A 19,343-nucleotide genomic window follows, 5' to 3' on the forward strand; every position below is an offset into this window, starting at 1 on the left:
TCCTTTGAGATGCGCATCAACGCTCACCTTCACTGCTCGAGTTATCCGCCATAATATGTAACAATTAATTCGTATGCACAAATTAATTATCGAATGAGTCTAGGTTAAGCTACTAGCAGGATACAACAAATGTATCGTGCCAAGCCAGAGCCAAGACTGCCTTAGCCGAGGTGACACCGTTCGTTTTATACATGTCAGAACAATTCGAGTAATATAATAAATGAGGGTAGGTGACTATCGAACGATGTGCTAGGTGGCGCGATCGTTGCATCTGTTGTTTAATAATTCCTTTCTAATTGCGTAAGACAGCGCTAATGCCTACATATAAAATTCTCGTGTCGCGGTGTTTGTAGTTAAACTCCTCCGAAACGGCTTGACCGATTCTTTTGAAATTTTGTGTGCATATTGGGTAGGTCTGAGAATCGGCCAACATCTATTTTTCATCCCCCTAAATGTTAAGGGTAGTCCACCCCAATTTTTTTTCGATGAACATCCTTATAAATAATACATATATGTATAAAGATATAAATAAATACGTATATTACACCCAGACTCGGGGTGGGAATCGAACCCAGAACCCTCGGAGTAGAAAGCAGGATCACTACAAACTGCGCCAACGGGCTAGTAAATACAATACATATAGCTACATTCTTCGAATAAACTTTTTTACAGGCACTTGTGAAGAGACTTCGGAGTTCAGACACTTCAATTAAGTATACTGGCCTATAAGTCTCTCAGTTACTTGACTATTTTTTCGTCGATCTACGTTGTATTACTCGTCGATGTAATTGAAGTCGAAGTGAATTATTTTATATACTTAATTCATAATATTGAAACTGTTCAACGAAATATTGCTACTGGACGATAGATGTCGTTGTACGTATGGGCGCAAATCGCCGACTATCGGCAATAATTGGAAACTATTGATATTTATTATGTTTTAGTTTATTGTTAAAGTGAATATATTATAGGAATATCTGAAATGTATAAGATTTAAATAGTTACTTTGTAAACATAAAACCGTTACTTATTGAGATCTGATATTTAACTGTTTTGACTGTTTAAATCTTTTGAAGACGTTTGATGTTAAAATACTCAATTTACTGTGTAAATATCCGAATGAATATCTATTATAATTAATATAATTATTTTGTACTGAATTTTATTATTTTATGCAATAAGTCTTTTTTTAATTTCAATTCGAATTTTGCTTGCAGCGCCATCTTTACATTGACTAATGTTTAAATTCGTTAAAACATTTATTATAAATATTAAGGTGTATTTCAAGAATTATCTTACAGTTTCTAATTTTATTTGTTAATTTTAAAAGGAGTTGTATTTTATTGTAAGATAACTATAAAAGCAGTTGATTTATGAAAAAATCGTGCTGTATTGCTGTTCTATATGAGCAACTGTGCGTTAATAAACCGAGAAAATCTTAGTGTGTTTTTCGCTTTAATGGACTCTGAACGAGGAAACTCTGGCGTATCGCCGACATACGCATTTAAATCGCGCTTTCGTTTGGTTCTTCGGTTTTGATATATGCGTCTCCATATAAAATATTTGCTTCACTAATTTCAAATAACGGACCCCACCTCGCAACAGTGTGTATATTTTGTAAATCCTGTAGAATAGATGTATATTTCTTGGCGGGTTGTACAATATGTTTTCAGTCATTCATCCACTTAAGTGGATAATTGTAATGAACTATAGTGTCTTTTGCGTCAATGTTTTAAACGTCGTATCTATACTTATTCGTATTCTATACTTACTGTCGGAGTCAAGGAGAGAACAGGGAAATGAAATGAAGAATGAATAGTTCAACATTTATTATCATATATTTTAAATTGAAAACCATCGCTAACCGCACAACTTCGCGTCGCCGCCGCGCCGCCGTTGCACCGTTAACGCATCGCCGTCGCACCACCGTCGCACTGCTATCGCATTGCAGTCGCACGGCCGCACGGCAGGCGGCAGGCGGGCAGCGGTAGCGGCGCGCCGTTGCAGCGTAGTGCAAAAATATATAACTGTGCCGCGCTCACATCAATAAGAGTAATTTTACAACAAATGTATACATATAGTCATGTCTATAGGTTCAAGTCTACATTATCAACAAAAATATAGCGGATGAGGCGCGGCGCCGTCGGCCCCCGGACGCGCCGACGGGCCCGCGGCGGCGCCGGCTCGCATGCGCGTACATCTAACTCATCACACCATGATATGAACTCGTGATTAGACCCTTGTACATTTACACAACAACAGATCCACTCGCTCCTCACAACCAGACAGGCCGCCCTCGTCAGTCGGTTGCCGATGACGAGGAGTTAGAAAACACATAAGCTCTGTCTCTCGCAGTCATTACCAGAAGAGAGAATGAAGGAGTAGCCATTAGCATTGAGTACATTGTTGTTTACATCGTATTAACGTACATAATATTTGTATAGAGTATTATTTATAATAATCCTAAATATTTTTCCTAATATATAGTACAACGATAGCATGCCTTAAAATAACAACAGCGATTTGAGCTGATTGGTTCGCGGCTCCGCGCTCGCTCAGTGGGAGCTGCGTCCCAGTATAGTGGACCATTCGGTCGTACTTTATTTTTTTATTTTATACAACTAGGTCGGCAAACAAGCCTACCACCTCACTCACCACAGAAACACAAGACTGCTTGAAAGCAGTATTTTTTATCTGTGATGTTCTGTAAGGTCGAGGTACTTCCCCAGTGGGCCTGCTTATGTGCAAGATTGAGCAGGATATTTCCTGCTGTGTCCCACCTGAGTTATAATTCGTAGTAAATGTTGCACGAAATAGCTTCGAACTGAACGATATGCTAAACACCGCAATGGTTACATTCTAAATGAGTACAGTTACAATTAGTAATTACTATACAATACGATAACATAGACATCACATCGAAGTATAGTTGTTAACTGTATATATCCTAACACGAAGCCCTTACATCTACTACATACGCGGACGTGGCCTACTGTGCAAGCCACCGCCCGGCGGTCTGTGAGGCGTGGGTTAGACTCGGCGAGCGTCACTTGTTCAAGTAACAAATACTTTGTTCAGCACTTCGTTGTTGCGGCATAAAACACACTATTGTGTATTATATATTGCGCTCAAGACCTCGGAGCTAGTCACGAACATTAAAAGGTTTCGCCTGCACTATTCTTGTCTAACTGAAGAGGCTTCGTAAAAGATGTCATTGTAATTATTTAAGGAGATACTAAAGTTTACTAATTTTACTTAAATCAAATCTAAGTTTGGTAACACGCATCTTATTGAATAGCTCCAGCACCCACATCATTAACTCGTAGTATACACGTACTGAAGGTTGTCAGTAAACTTCGTTTGATACAGTCCTCACGGCTGTGACACGGCTTTCTCTAACATTAAATGTGTATGCCTTTAATTCCCACCACTAATTATATTAAATGAGCGATAGGTAAAAGCTACGCGACAGTTAACGAATGTTTAAAACTATTCGAAGTTAGCAGTTTCGAGTTCGAGAGGCTCCAACTTCCCAATTATCTTTTATTCGTTTAATTTAATCTAGACATCCAATAAATTGTGGAGACGCAGGTAATTGACGGCGTGTCGCGTGCTGTGTATCTACATTTCGTCTCTATTTTAAGAAAGCGTTAACGAATCGTCGCTCCCACAAGCTATATTACACAGAATGTACATACTTTAGTCTATTCGTTGGCGGGCGCTAAAGAAACACTCGTAGCGCATAATACTGGTACATAGGTTCAGATACAGACTCGTCGAGTCGCTTATCTGAAGGACTGCTCCGCCAGGAAGGGGTTGGCGGGGCGCGCGGGCGCCGCGCCCGGCACGCTCAGGCTGTCCACGCCGCTGTAGCTCTGCAACACGACAGAACGACTAGTTATTCACTGACGCACTGGTCCCTACTTCTAGGGCCAAACCCTAAACCTTAGATTCTAACCCTAATGATCTAAACTTTAGATCTATGTAAATCCAGATAACTCAGACTAAAACAGATGAGAATTGAGTGAAAATTGTAAGAAAATTTGGAATCCCTGTTTCAAACACACAATAGTTGACAATAACTTCCCATACAAATCATCGTTTTTTTTATTTGGAATTTTCAGCAGGGTAGGGCCATACCCCGGAGCGGCATTCTGCGAGGGGCGGCTCGAGCCGAGCATACGAAATAATCGATTTTTTATGACAAATTTTCACCCGTGTAAACAATGGGATGCAGGTATGACAAACAGTCAGCTTTAAATGGTCCCTACGAACCGATCATCTGTTAATATCGTGTTCCGCAATGTCCCCCCTACCGCGGCGCTCGGCCGCTCGTGCTGCCCACCTGCGTGGCGCCGTAGTTGTCGCGCGGCGCCAGGTCGGCCAGGCGCGTGGAGGACAGCGCGCGCGGCAGCGGGTTGGCGGGCACGCCGTGCGGCGCCAGCACGCCCGCCTCCGCCACGGCGCGCGCCTCCTCGTCCGCCGCGCCGCCCGCCGCCGCGTCCGCGTCGCCGCCGCGGAAGTTCACGAAGGCGAAGGCGGCCAGCGCCACGCCGCACAGCAGCCCGTAGCCCGCGAACGTGCGCGTCGTGCCCCACTTGGCCACGGCGATGCCGCCCAGCACCGCGCCGCAGCCGCGCCCCAGCCCGTGGTGCAGCCCTGCGGACGCCGAACTCTTAGCTCTAGCTTCACGCTCCTGCGTGAGCTGTGGCTTCATCGGTGACAGTTATTATTGAGTTGCAGATTCTTTGACAGCTGCGAGAGTGGCAGTGTAACGTTTATGTCAGTGGACAACTGTATCGTTAAAGATTAGACTTGTTCGTTGCCGCTGTAAGAAGCAATCGAACTTTTTGCTCCGAGGATTTTGGATTCGGACCTGCGTGAAATATTTACATATAGGTATATTTTTATTTAAGGAAAAATATTAGTTACCGCAGTCGATTTTTACCTAAAGCACAGTTATTGATTTACCTCCTCCCTTAAAGACAATCGATGTGCATATTGTTAAAATGTCTTAAATTTCGAAACCTTGCAAGACGCCCTGCGCAGAGGATCGCAAGTTGGGCGGCGCGCCGTGAGCGATGTAGGAGCAGCAGGCGGCCCACACGGCGGCGTGCGTCACACCCTGCACGAACTCGAAGGGCAGGACCCACCAGGGCAGTGTTAGCCACGAGATGTATAGAAACCGCACCACGTTGCCCGCGAGGCCCAAGCATAGAACCTGGCGTAGGAAAATGATTAATTAGAGCACGCAAGAAAACATTCAACCCGTTATTTTTAGCTAAGAAAACAAAGCGATTACTTTGACATGTCCCATTTGAGTGATGAGCTTGAAGCTGAAGAAGTAGGCGAAGATTTCAGAGATGTGGTTGATGACAGAAGCGACGCCGAAGAGCGTGGGCGAACCGCCGATGTCCTGCGGAGGGTACAGGTGATTAATTACCTACGCGTGTATGACGTAATGAACATTGCTGTCGCATTGAAAATAGTTTGTAAGCTTATGTAAATGTATTTATAGTTATTGCAAGTCACCTGCAAATGCCAGAAAAGAAACGTAAAGATGAGGCCTATTCCGAATCCCATGAACCACGCGACGAGTAGAAACGAGGCGGCCTTCACGTTCTGAAACTGCTTCAGCACCGTCACCCACTCTGGCATTTCACGCGTCGTCTGAGCGAAAACCTGCGCCCGATACAAAAATAAACCATCGACTTTACTACGACCAAATCACAGTAATCATTCTCACCTTCATACATAAATTAGTGTGTTTCTTAAGTACCTACCAGACCTACCTAGTAGAGGCTTGATATATATCAGACAATTTTGCATATACAGACGATGGTTGTTTAAATTATTTTCTACTTTTTAATCCGATTAGCTATAAAAGCGTGGTTTTTTAGTTTTTAAACTATAATTTATTTTAAATTTTTTAGTTCGATTTTTCAATTAATTATTTACGGACATGTGATAGTATTGAAATGCCTTACGAACTATTTCGTAATCTATTCATTTTGTCTAAAGCTTCACTGTTGTATGGGGTTTTTCCTGTTAACTTAGAGCAATCAAGTTCTACAATCCGAATACCATTTAAAGATCTTAAATGACTAAGGTTCGAAACTGCAGGCATGCGCAGATCGCGCGCTAGGTTTATCTCTCTACTTCCTTATAGAGGATCCACGAAAGAATTTATTAATTCTGGCGGTCCTAATAAGAATATTGGGAAACTGTTATTGAATTATTGCATTGTCATCGGTCCTTGATACGTGTGCAAAGTTTCAAATCAATCAAACTTCTGGAAATTGGTGAAATTTATGCTCAAAGATTCCATTACATACATACATTCAACCCAAGCTAATAAACGCGTGGTAAAAACGATGTGTGACACGTTTTACATTTCAAAAAATATGCAACAGACACAGTAGGTTTCTCTGTTTGTTTTATTTTACACACCATGGACTGAAGACTGTAATTTTTCATTTTTATCACGTGCAACATTATGTTAAATCGTTTATGGTCAATGGTGTCTCTCACTGCGTCTACAGCGGCAACTGTAACTTTGTTATGTTCTATATTAAAGCTAAAATCATTCGCTAGATGAACAAACAACGCTACGGCGAAACACCGTCTAAAACATTTTTCAAAGAAATGGAAAAGTACTTATGCATGAAAAACTGTTCTCTAAGCCTCTTGACTTCGCGTAAGAAGCTCAGCGCTGCTCAGAACGACGCGGACATTTCACTTGGATTTAGACACAAAAAATAACTCATTTGCTCTTATTTTTAAAATGTATTTATATCTTTACGTTAGAGAAACTGGGCAAAGTTGAATAGTATGAAGATGATATTGATTGATTGATTGAGTGTGTTGATGAATATTTGTTTGATAACGTACTAACAACTTAACAAGGGAAATCAGTAAAATATCATGCCTAGATCGTATTCTTAGCTCAGAACCATTTTTCAAGGAGGAATACAAAGAAATCTTTTACCACGTAACACGAAGTGTGATCATGGAGATAGAGGCCTGCCCAGATGTGGGATATTACAGGCTGAACCGTAACTAATTGTTCGAACCTACTTACTACACGAGCAGTGGCACACGACTGGTTGAGAATGTAGTAGGAACCTTGGCGTGTTGCAGAGCGGGCGCGCGCGGGGCCGGCGCGCTGGTGTCCAGGCCGGGCAGCTGCAGCTGCGCCGCCAGCTGCTCCTGCAGGCGCTCCTCTTGCGTGGGCTCGGCGGGCGCGGCGGCCGGCGGCGTCTCCACGCTCACCGCCTCGTACTTGAACCTTATCTGGCAGAGACCGTCACGTTTAGAACCACACTTTGTGCCTAGAGTTTGAAATTGAAAACTACACTTGAAATTTTATCAATTGGTTACCTGTATATTTTTCGCCATAAGATGATTATACACGTTAAACGAATGTTCAAAAAATAAATCTATGCAAAAGAAAATAGAACAAAAAATTCACAGTAGCAAAAACAACAAACAATTTTAAAATTGTTGTATTTACTCGTAAGCTCTACTGATTGTTGGTCTGCTACGATCGTTTGTAAAGTAGCTTAGCATATTCTGCTCTATTCTGCAATACGGCTAATCATGTAAGTTTTGTCCTAACTATTTAAATATTAAAATAGATAATATTTTCATATTTAAATTATTAAATATTATTATTTAAAAGAAATCTGTTGAACCTGAGTGGCGGTGATGAGCGCGGCGCCCATCAGCACCGAGAAGGTGGCAAAGCAAATGGTGTAGTTCTTCTCGTAGCGCTGCGGGCCACCGCACGGGTGCGTGCTGAAGGCCGTGCTGTGGTCCAGGGCGATGCCGACGAAGAACATCGCCAGCCCCCAGCCCAGCGAGCCGAACATGCGCTGATGACCGTACCTATTGACATTGTTATGTAGTGCTGTTGCGGTAGTAAGAAGCTGCTCGTATATTCCCTTCAGAACTATCGACAGCTTTGAACGAAGAAAATAGGTAAATTTGAATAGTGTTATCGTTAGCATATAAGTCTACAGCGACTCGTCAATGTAAACGTACTTGAGGAGTACTGTCTTGCTCTAAGTGAATATTAAAATGTTCGTATTCGTCAGTACTCTTAGCAGATGATGTTACCTGTCGGCGTCTTCTCCGAGTAAAGTTATCACGGCGGAATCCGCTAAAGTGATAGCCGGAGCGCTGAAGAATTCACCGATAACGACCAACAGCAACAGGAGGAAGAACGTCTTCTGAATGTCGGGGGTGCTGTACACGATGTAGGAGTGCAGCGGCGTCACCCAGTTGGAGTTGGTGTCCGGGTTGTAGTTCTCAGCGTCGGACACGGGCAGAGGCGAGCCCTCGCGCCCGGCCGCGGGCATTCGGAAGTGGCGCGTGGATGTGGGCCAGTCTTCGTCGTAGCGTGGCGACACGAGCCGGTACACGCTGTCGTTGACAGGCTGCACGCACGACACCGCGGTGGGCTGGACCCAGCTCAGTGGCAGCGTGAACACGATCCACGCGCTGAGCGACGCCAGCAGAAGCGTCCTGCCTTTCTGCCACCGGTCCGCCAGCCCACCCCAGAACGGCGCCGACAAGAACTCCACGAAAGGTCTTGTGCCGATCAGTAGGCCGCACTGCCCGGCGTTCATTCCCATCTGTTTGAAGTATACGCCCATCAATGGGAAGAGCGAGCCAAAGGCTGAGTAGAAGAAGAAGTAAAAGGTCTTGACGGTGAGCAGCTCCGGGTCGACTGTGCCCGCGCCGCAGATCAGCTCTAGCACATCGCTGCGGCCGCGAACCTTGTGCGTCGCCTCCTTAGGCGCGGGGTACCTAACGACACAAACGCAGGGCGTTAGCTGTGGGACCGTGACTACTACTTCTTTGTATACGTCTCACTTTTTTATAGGTCGGCCAATAAGCGTACGGCTCATCTGATAGTAAGCGATTACCACAACCTATAGACGCCCCCAACACGAGAAGCTTCTCAAGCGCGTTGAAGATCCAATCCCTACTACCTACCAGGAGCTCTGGTCACCTTACTCACCACAGGAACACAACACCACTTGAAAGCAGAATTAATTATTATTGGTTGTCTTCTGTAAGGTCGAGGTACTTCCCCACGCGGGCTGCTCCAGAGTTTTAGCCGGTTATTTCCTACCGTGTCCTACCTCAGTTAAACCGAATTATTTTCAGGGGCAGCTATTTATTTTCATACACACACACACTTCAGCCTATCGCAGTCCACTGCTGGACATAGGCCTCCCTAAGTTCGCGCCACACATCCCGGTCTTCCGCAATCCTCATACAGCCTACACCGGCAATCTTACGTAGATCGTCGGTCCAACGGGCCGGAGGACGTCCCACACTGCGTTTGCCAAGACACGGTCTCCAATCTAGGACCCGTCTACTCCAACGGCCATCGGTCCTGCGACACAGATGACCAGCCCACTGCCACTTCAACTTGCTAATTCAATTAATTTAATTTATTTTCATACGATAAATTAATATTGTTTTCGATATTGTAAAGCGTGAATATAAGTTAAAAATAATATTTATTTCAATCCGTATTGCAAAACGAAGTGCTCCGCCGTGTCTGTATAATCTGTCTGTTTATTATAAACTCAGAAAATATTGAACTGATTACCATGCGGCTTTTAGCGGAAGACAGAATGATTTATGAGGATGATCAATTTTTTAAGGTTTGGTATAAATTATTAGAAATAATAGAAAATGTCGGAAAATATGCAGCTGCATAAGAGTTCATCGAAGCGGCAGCCGAATCTCAATAATATATTTAAAAAAATCTTATTAAAGCAAGAATTTTTCTATAACATAGTTTACAGAAAACTCAACGAAGGCATACATCTACGTATCATTTAAAGATAGCTTACTACGCCCATTCTTATTTACAAAATAATATTCACGTACGATGCGGCGTCTGGGAAGCTATTAATTCGAATATAGTAGGTACTTATTAATCGTTATGAACTCACATACATTAGATACACATCACTTCATGATTATTATGAAACCTTTACAAGACATAATTTAGATTAATATATTAGGAGTTATCAAAAAACCGGATCCAGTAATCCGGCGGACTCGGCAATAATTTGCACTTACCGGATATCGGTGATGTCATTTTTAAAGTAACGCTTTCGCCTGTATTATCCCACTACTGGGCATAGGCCTCTTTCCACATGTAGGGGAAGGATCAGAGCTTAATCCAGCATGCTGCTCCAATGCGGGTTGGCGGATATATTCCCTACTATGAGTAACGATCGCTATCAGGCGTACATGATAACAACCGGGACCGACGGCTTAACGTGCTCTTCGAGGCACGGTGGGGAGACTCACAAGGACTGCACAAACATCCAGACCACGGCAAACACCTGTATGGCCCGAACCCGCAACCGCCAGCGCAACAGGTACAATCCATGGCTGTAACCGTTGCGCCAACGCGGCGTAACGGTCATAAAATAATTGTGTTTGCTCGCAAACGAAAAAAAAAACCGACTTCAATTACATCGACATTACATCGTGGATCGACGAAAAAATTGTCAAGTAACTGCGCGTTATCAAAGATTACTCAAAAAGTAGTTATCAGATCTCACCAATATATGATATATGATATTTATATGTGACCACATAACAAACATCAGCTTTCGATTAAATTAAAAATTATTAAAATCGGTACACCCAGTAAAAAGTTATTGCGGATTTTCAAGAAGTTCCCTCGATTTCTCTGGGATCCCATCACCAGATCCTGGTTTCCTTAAACGATAAGATAACCGCACACTAAGCCGGACGGATCGCCAATAATTAATTCCAGAAAATTTGACCTAATATTAACAGTCGATGTTTAATTTTCTCCCAAGTCACAATCCTATCGTTTACGTTATAAGATATTTATCGTTATAGGATATGTTTAGCAGTGGTAAAACATTAATTTGGCATCAAAATCGTAGGAAGTATATTAGCAAAGCAGTTTTGTGTTTTGTAATTAACCAAATAAGATGTTGTGATTTTACAAAACATTTGTCACTTTTTTATGTTGAAAAACTACAAAACGTAAGTACTAATATGACTAAACAATACAAAATAGAAAGTACTTTCACTATACATCTTTGTAATTATACCAAACAGGCAAACATTGAGTTCAATTAAGAATTCTTGATTGAGTGTTCCTTCCCACGGAAATCTTTAGTAAAAGATTTATGCGTTTTGAAGAGAAACTTTTTTTTTCGAAATGACTGTTAGTGTTGGCCCTACTGGTCTTTACAGCGTCACCGGTGAGAGGAGCCATAGACACGGGCCCCGAAAAAAGACTTTAGTAATATTGAAAATACATATATCGTTGTCAATCGAAATCTAGTCAGCGCGATGCAGGATTTTAATATTTCCAATGAACGCCATCTAGTAGCGACATTTGAGCACTAGGTTAAGAAAATTATTTTGTAAAATTACAATACGTGTGTGGTTTATACATAAAATTTGTAAAAGTACAACATATTTTTGATATTATATTGCCATTTTTTTAAAAATTACTGGAATTGTATTTATAGTTCTGCATTGGTATACATTAGTTTGTAATTTTAGTTAACTATGGTTTTGTTTTTACAAACAATTGTGATTTCATAAATATTTTTAGCAGTGCAGGAGAAAAATAAAACAAACCGATAAAATCCCTTCTAATATTATAAATGTGAATGTAAGTTTGTTTGTTACGCTTTCATGCGAAAACTACTTTACCGATCATTATGAAACTTTGTTCACATACTTATTCTTGGAGGTATTAGAAGTAGCATAGGATACTTCTTATATAAAAAAATTCAATTCGAGCGAAGCCGCGGGTTAAAGCTAGTACAAAATATTTCCGTATACGCATGTAACGCATGTCCTCAGGATAGACAAATACGCCCCACATGAGGCAAGCGAACTTAACTATTAGTGTGCCTTGTATCGCAGGACAAAGACACCAAGAGAGAAGGATCAAGAGTTGTGGACAGTAAGGTGAGACGGCACTTTTTTATTTTGTATATAACTAGGTCGGCCAACAAGCGTACGGCTCACATGATGGTATGTGATTACCGTAACTTATAGACGTCTGCAATACCAGAAGCATCGCAAGCACGTTGTCAACCCTATCCCCAATCCCCCCCGGTGTCTGGTCCTGACTCACGGACAGGAACACAACACTGTTTGAAAACAGTGTTATTTAGCTTATATCATCTGTAAGGTCGTGGTACTACCGTAGTTGGGCTGCTCCATATTTTGAGCAGGATATTTCCTGCTGTCCCCAACCTCAGCTAAAGGAACTCAGAATACATGGAAGTTATGAGGTCTAAGGGAACGAGAATGAGTTACTGATTGCTGTGTTTGTGCTAAAATACGAGTACCTATAATAAAATTGTGCAAGAATATTAAAATTTAGTCAAACTATTATTGTTTGCTTTAGAGGTATTAATGCTGATGTAAGACAATGGAGAAATTTTATACATTAACGAATAAAGGTAATTTGTTTAAAAATAATTATACCTCATTATTATAAGCATTATATTGAATAACAATAGAATACTGAATATTAGTATTTTTTTTGAAAGCAAAGACAAAGACAAAACATGTGTAAGACAAGTTTTCTTATTACGATAGTGACATAAAAATATATCTGGCTCGATACGCTCTGATGAGATCTGTCCTGCGGTGTACTGCGATAGTCCGGTGAAACTCGCAGCTCAAGCGAAGGTCCCGCAGTGTGACGCCATCAATCAGATTCAGCGTCGCGCCCGCAAGGGAACCGCGAAACAAACAAAGTCAAACAATATCATAATCAATATATTTTCTTGCTTCTCGGCTCAACAGCGACCTTGACATATGTAAATATAAAGGTCGAGCGCTCACTAGCCGTTACTACTTAGATCGACTGCGAGGTTTGTCAAACTTTATGGGCTCTGAAGGAGCACTTGGTTCTTAAGAGTAAGTTAGATTTACGGAGTAGGAAAAATGAGGTTCCTAAAGGCCACACCTGTAACATTATCCTCGCTAGCGAGCGTGTTGTGAGCGCGAGATCAATACTAAACGCTTCTGTTGCATGAACTGTTTTACTTATTCTTTGTGCGTTACTTCACGTTAAATTCAGAATTCTGAGGGAATTAAACACAAATAAGTGAAACTGTGGTTCGATTAGATGGAATGTAAATTAATTATTATTTCATGCGAATAGAATATCGGAGTCAAACATTAAGCCTCTTAGATTATCGATTAGAGACGAGCATTGGGCATATTTTTATCTATATACAACTCATATCACGAAGGTACACCTCAGTTTAGGCATCAGCTTACACTCATTGATCGTTTTAGAGGATTTTCGTGTCGGTTGTCGGAGGGACGATAAATTGTATCAGAACAGGTCAGGAACAGGAATGAGACAGTCTGGATGAGACTCGCAGCAGTCGCTCGCTCGTTGGAGGCGAGGAGCTGGTGAAGGGAGGGAATGTGCGCACCTGGACGTGTCGACCTCGCCGTACTCGTCGGGGTTGACGAGCGGGCGCACGGCAGGCGCGGCGGGCGCGACCGGCTGCTGCAGCGCCTCCATGCTGGGCGAGAGCGGGCGCCCGACTGCCGTGCAGCCGCCGCCCGCCCTGCGCGACCGCCCCGCGCCACCCCCGCCCAGTCGATAGCGCCGCGCCTGCGCTGCAGCCTCCGCGTGACGTCACCGCGCTCGACCTCACTCGGAAGCGCCGGTGTCGACGTTCGCTACAGCTTGGATGAAATTATGAAAGGTCTCAATGTTGCTTACAAAGGTTAACCGTTGATACGAATATTTTTAATAATTATATATCAATTAAAACAAATATAATCATAATAATGAGGATCGAATCTGAGCGCATCTCAAAAGTAGTCTTTACTTTTTTAACCGACTTCCAAAAAAGGAGGAGGTTCTCAATTCGACTTTTTTTTTTTTTTTATGTATGTTACATCAGAACTTTTGACCGGGTAGACCGATTTCGACAAATTTTGTTTGTAGTCGAAAGGTGGTGTGTGCCAATTGGTCCCATTTAAATTTATTTGAGATCTAACAACTACTTTTCGAGTTATATCTAATAATGCGTTTTTACTTGACGCTTTTTTCGTCGACCTACGTTGTATTATACCGTATAACTTTCTACTGGATGTACCGATTTTAAATTCTTTTTTTTTTGGAAAGGGGATATCCCTAGTTTGGTACCGTGATAAGGAAACCAGGATCTGATGATGGAATCCCAGAGAAATCGAGGGAAATTTTCGAAAATCCGTAATAACTTTTTACTGGGTGTACCGATTTTGATAATTTTTAATTTAATCGAAAGCTGATGTTTCTCATGTTGTCACATATAAATTTTATCGAGATCTGATAACTACTTTTTGGAGTAATCTTTGATAACGCGTAGTTGCTTGACTATTTTTTCGTCGATCTACGTTGTATTATATTATGTCAATATCATTACGTGAATGTTTTTAATATCAAACATATTTTAATCGGCTATTATGCTGTCGCCTAATTTGTGCTTCTGTGCCTAGGAATATCGGCAACTTTTTATACAACTTTATGCCTTGGTTTTCCTCAATATACCGATGAACGACTTTCTGTCATACTAACACTCGAGATTGGCGGTTGGTCTCTAGCTTTTTGTTTTTTATTATTATTTAAATTTTACATTTGTGGGCTCTAAAATGCCCATGCTCTTTATCATAGATCATGCATAAAATTACGCTTATCATACAAGCGATTTATCCCCTGAAACTACAGATCGAGATCTGTGACTGCCTAGAAAAGCTAGGACGCGGTCCAACGGTGACGATATTTTTGTTACTATATCTTAATTCTTTTTCGAAGTTTCTTTACGCACGTTTGACTCGGGTAGTAAGCTGGTGAATGCGTGACGTGAGCGTTACGAAAAGTGTGATCGCGCTAGACAAACGGAGCAAGAGAGAGAAGTTAAAGCACACATTGTCTTCCCTTCTCTCATACTCAGTTACGTCTCGTATATCTGTCACAGCAAGCCTGTTGTGCAGGCCTATTGCTAAAGTAGTTTTACGTCACTCGTGTGCTCTACAGCTCACTCGTTTTTGTTCTTTTATCTTTACATTTTCCATTTTATAAATACACACGGTTTTTATAATATAAAATTATTGGAACGAAGTTTCTTAAAATATTACTAGAAAACTTTTTTTTTAAATTATTTATGTAATTTTATACTGTCGACAAAAATAAATAAAGCCATATGTTTATTTATTTCACTTAAGAGTGTATGCTACCTCAAATTGCTTATTTTCCACTCGGCAGGTTGTCCATATCTTCCAAACTACTGAATATTTAAGTTTGAAATTTATATATGGTAAAGTTTAGGACATAAACTATCTTTCATATGTTTTGAAAACACGATTCCATAAAATTTTCTCGATACAAAAAAATCGCAAAGTTACCTCTATTTTTGTATTAAAACCTTAATATCTCAGTAAATATAGAAGTTATGGACTTGAGATTAACCATGGTAATAGAAATAAGTATGAAGAACATTTTATATGTTGCATTTTAAAAAAAATAACTATTGGTAATGTTTGTGGGGAGATAATACATATAATTCGCGCGATGAACAACCAAGCCAACCTTTCGATTAAAAGAAAATTTGTCGAATTCGCTCCACCCAGTCAAAAGTTCTGAAATAACACACATAAAAATAATTGAGTTTGCTCGCAAACGAAAAAAAAAACCGACTTCAATTACATCGACAAGTAATACAACGTAGATCGACGAAAAAATAGTCAAGCAACTACGCGTTATCAAAGATTACTCAAAAAGTAGTTATCCGATCTCGATAAAATTTATATGTGACCACATGATAAACATCAGCTTCGATTAAATTAAAAATTATCAAAATCGGTACACCCAGTAAAAAATAATTACGGATTTTTGAGAGTTTCCCTCGGTTTCTCTGGGATCTCATCATCAGATCCTGGTTTCCTTATCACGGTACTAAACTAGGGATATCCTCTTTCCAACAAAAAAAGAATTATCAAAATCGGTACATCCAGTAGAAAGTTATGTGGTATAATACAACGTAGGTCGACGAAAAAAGCGTCAAGTAAAATGCATTATTAGATATAACTCGAAAAGTAGTTGTTAGATCTCAAATAAATTTAAATGGGACCAATTGGCACAAACCACCTTTCGATTAAAACAAAATTTGTCGAAATCGGTCTACCCGGTCAAAAGTTCTGATGTAACATACATAAAAAAAAAATACAGTCGAATTGAGAACCTCCTCCTTTTTTGGAAGTCGGTTAAAAATACAGTCGAATTGAGAACCTTCTCCTTTTTTGGAAGTCGGTAAAAATCAAGAACTATAAAATATTTATAAAATTCAACATTTTTTTTCAAATTGTGTTGCTTCTATACTATCCGAAGGAACTTCGTTCCTACCTGGTGTCCTATTACAACACATAATTTACAAAATTTGATGAAAACTTACTTTTTTATTGTTTCGGACCAGTAGTCCCTGAGATTAGTGGATATATTTATTTAGCTTTATGTCAGCAGTACTTCATGCCAAAAACAGATAACCTTTTCTAGAACGTTAACAGACTGCCATTGTAATGGGATTCTCGGAGAAGCTTGTCGGGTCTTAAATGAAATACTGTCGCATATTCTTATATTTTTTATTATAGTGTAATAGTAGTCTTATAATCTAGATAACTATTTGTTATTTTATAAAATAGTCCTAGTCCATAATAAATAATAATTTACACTCATCCTCAAATACTCTTGAAGACTTTTTAATATCTGGTAGCGCCGACTTCACTCAAGGAGCTCTTGACCTATTCATCACTTCTCGGGCCGCAGCCTGCGCGCGGTTACATGTTACGTGGTGAGTGATTGTTCAGGTTGCCGATAGATGGCGTAACATGTACTTTAAATCGCATTTTGATTTTATTTAATGAAAATAACTATAAGGCTTAAATTGTAATGACTAGATTTTTTTTCTCTGCGGCTTCACTGTGTGAAATCGTCTGAATCTTAAGCGGCAGTGACAGAGAGCACTTTTGGCTATACCGATACGAACAGCAAGCGTCATTTTGTGTTTCAATATTAACTTCATTATAATGATACATTTAATAGAACATTTTAATTTTTATATATTACGGTAATCGTTCTTAATGAGTGAATCGCAGGCGCGTGTCGGAGTCAATGCACATACTTTTTTGGCACGATTTAAGCAATGAAATCAAATTTGTTACAATTTTGTGATACCTAGTCCAGTTTATGAATACGCAATAGCTACCGTGCAACACGTATCGAGCCACACTGCAATGCGCGAGTCCTGGCCGGCCGTCAGCGCGGCGACGTGTGGCGCGCCAGGCGCACGCTGGCCGCGTGCATGGACGAGCGCCGCGACACCGAGCGCAGGCGCCGCGAGCTGGCGCGCCGCGCGCCCGCTGCCGGGGAGGCGTCGTCTTCCGGCTCCGTGCCGGAGCGCCCGGAGCGCCCGGAGCGCTGGGAGAGCGCCGAGCGCACGGACGGCGAGGGGTGCTCGCTGGGCGGCGGCGTCAGCGCGCCGCGCAGGGGCTTCACCGACTGCTCGAAGCGGAACACGAAGCGCAGCTCGGACCACAGGCGCGCCAGGAAGGGGCGCTCGGGGTCGCGCGGGTGGCGCCACGTCGCCCACGTCAGGTCGCAGCACGACACCACCACGCCCAGCGCGCAGCCCACCACCAGCACCAGGAACAGCCCCATGAAGTTGTCCATGTGCAACTCTTCGCTGTCGAACGAATCGGTCGGCTGCGATAGTAACCAGAGACCCACGAGTTAATTATCGCTTATTATTTTTACAGAGCAAGGTCTGTGACAGTTAGTTTATGAAGTAAATGTATCTTTTTGGTATCGGACTTGTTGTCATCGTCGTCTACCTGACAGGCGCCGCCGCCGTGCATCTCTTTCCACCAGCGGTACTTCATCTCGCGTAGCACGCCGGCCTCCTGCAGGTTCAGAAGGGCCAGGTTCATCGCCTGCCGGTACTCCGAGTCTGGGAAAACCATTTTATGTCGGGGCATGTCACCGAAGAAAAAACGGAAGAAGTTCTTAAGACGCGTATATACATATTTTTTATGTATGGAAAAAATCTCATAAAACATTGACAAATACAGACCAAATTCTCATAATCAGATCTCATAGATTCTCATAACCCTATATGAGAATTTGGTTTGCATTTGTCCATGTTTTATGAGATTTTTTCCACAGGGTATAACTTTGCACAGAGTAGTCCGAGTTTATAATTCTTTTTCTATAGCTGATATGTAATACTTCCAAGTTGGTCCCATATAGATTTGGAAATAAAATTCCTACCCCAAGGATTTAAAAATAGGGGGCATGACACATGATATGACATGACACGCACCACCTTTCGATTCGAATACAATCGAATTGAGAAACTCCTCCATTTTTGGAAGTCGTTTAAAATATATAGGTATAAGTTAGTACATTATAGCCACAAAATAAAAACTGTTTAACAAAAAAATTAAACCGCCGAATTTTTTTTTTATATTTATTATTATTACTTTGTGCCAGCGCGCACCACGCTTTACGTTATTAAGTAGTTCGTGATGTTAATAAGTTTTTATTTTTTAAATAATTTAGTTAGAACTAAAGGGGGTGATAGACGTACGAACATAAAGAACGCGGTTTTTAAGATCGCGGCTCGACGTCGGTGACACACGTGAAGCTTACTTATTCTGTATTGCGATGTCGTCGACAGAAGAAGCTTTGTGTTATTTAGGAATTGTATCGTATTACATTTTAAAAACCGAAAAAAGACGAAATTCGGAAATAATTTATTTTGACTAACTTCACAATCAAAAGTAACAAAAATTACAATAACCTACACTATAAACGTTGCGCGTCCACGGACTGGAGGAACATAATTATGTTTGCTCGCAACCGGAAAAAAACCGACTTCAATTACATCGACTAGTAACACATCGTAGGTAGACGAAAAAACAGTCACGTAAATACGCATTATTAGATATAATCCAAAAACTACTTATTAGATCACAATAAAATTTAAATGAGACCACACGACACACATTACCTTTTGATTAAAACAAAAATCATGGGAATCGGTCCATCTAGTCAAAAGTTCTAAGATTCTGAATCAAATTGAGAACCTCTTCCTTTTTTGGAAGTCGGTTAAAATTGGCGGCTCGCGGCTCGCAGTGCTGCCACACGCACGAGCGGAGGCGGGTTACGAGCAACAATTTCAAAGTGGTTGGATCGCCAACGAACTTACTCGGCGGTTTTTAAGTATGCGTACTTAGGGTGACACACG

At 41.4% G+C, this 19,343-nt stretch overlaps 1 protein-coding gene and 1 non-coding gene across 2 annotated transcripts; both read right to left on the bottom strand.

The window, feature by feature from the left end:
- Positions 1 to 3,785: 3,785 nt before the first annotated feature.
- On the bottom strand, positions 3,786 to 13,576 carry LOC123658302 (major facilitator superfamily domain-containing protein 6-A). The gene is made up of 9 exons (XM_045593740.1): positions 13,485 to 13,576; positions 8,119 to 8,811; positions 7,695 to 7,887; positions 7,126 to 7,293; positions 5,533 to 5,682; positions 5,303 to 5,416; positions 5,029 to 5,221; positions 4,346 to 4,659; positions 3,786 to 3,875 (listed from the first exon to the last, which is right to left on the bottom strand). The coding sequence occupies exons 1-9, from the start codon at positions 13,574 to 13,576 to the stop codon at positions 3,786 to 3,788; spliced, it is 2,007 nt and encodes a 668-aa protein (XP_045449696.1).
- Positions 11,107 to 11,225, bottom strand: LOC123658769. The gene has a single exon (XR_006743932.1). It is a non-coding gene; the product is annotated as a U5 spliceosomal RNA (small nuclear RNA).
- Positions 13,577 to 19,343: the final 5,767 nt, after the last annotated feature.

This window comes from Melitaea cinxia, chromosome 12, assembly GCF_905220565.1.
Source record: "Melitaea cinxia chromosome 12, ilMelCinx1.1, whole genome shotgun sequence".
Taxonomy (NCBI): domain Eukaryota; kingdom Metazoa; phylum Arthropoda; class Insecta; order Lepidoptera; family Nymphalidae; genus Melitaea; species Melitaea cinxia.

Excerpts from the sequence above, each read along its gene's own strand:
- LOC123658302 (XM_045593740.1), bottom strand. The coding sequence starts at position 13,576 with ATGGAGGCGCTGCAGCAGCCGGTCGCGCCCGCCGCGCCTGCCGTGCGC. Across the intron at positions 7,294-7,694 it reads CGCTCATCACCGCCACTCAG|ATAAGGTTCAAGTACGAGGC; the intron begins GTTCAACAGATT and ends GGTCTCTGCCAG. Across the intron at positions 5,222-5,302 it reads CTCAAATGGGACATGTCAAA|GTTCTATGCTTGGGCCTCGC; the intron begins GTAATCGCTTTG and ends TTCCTACGCCAG.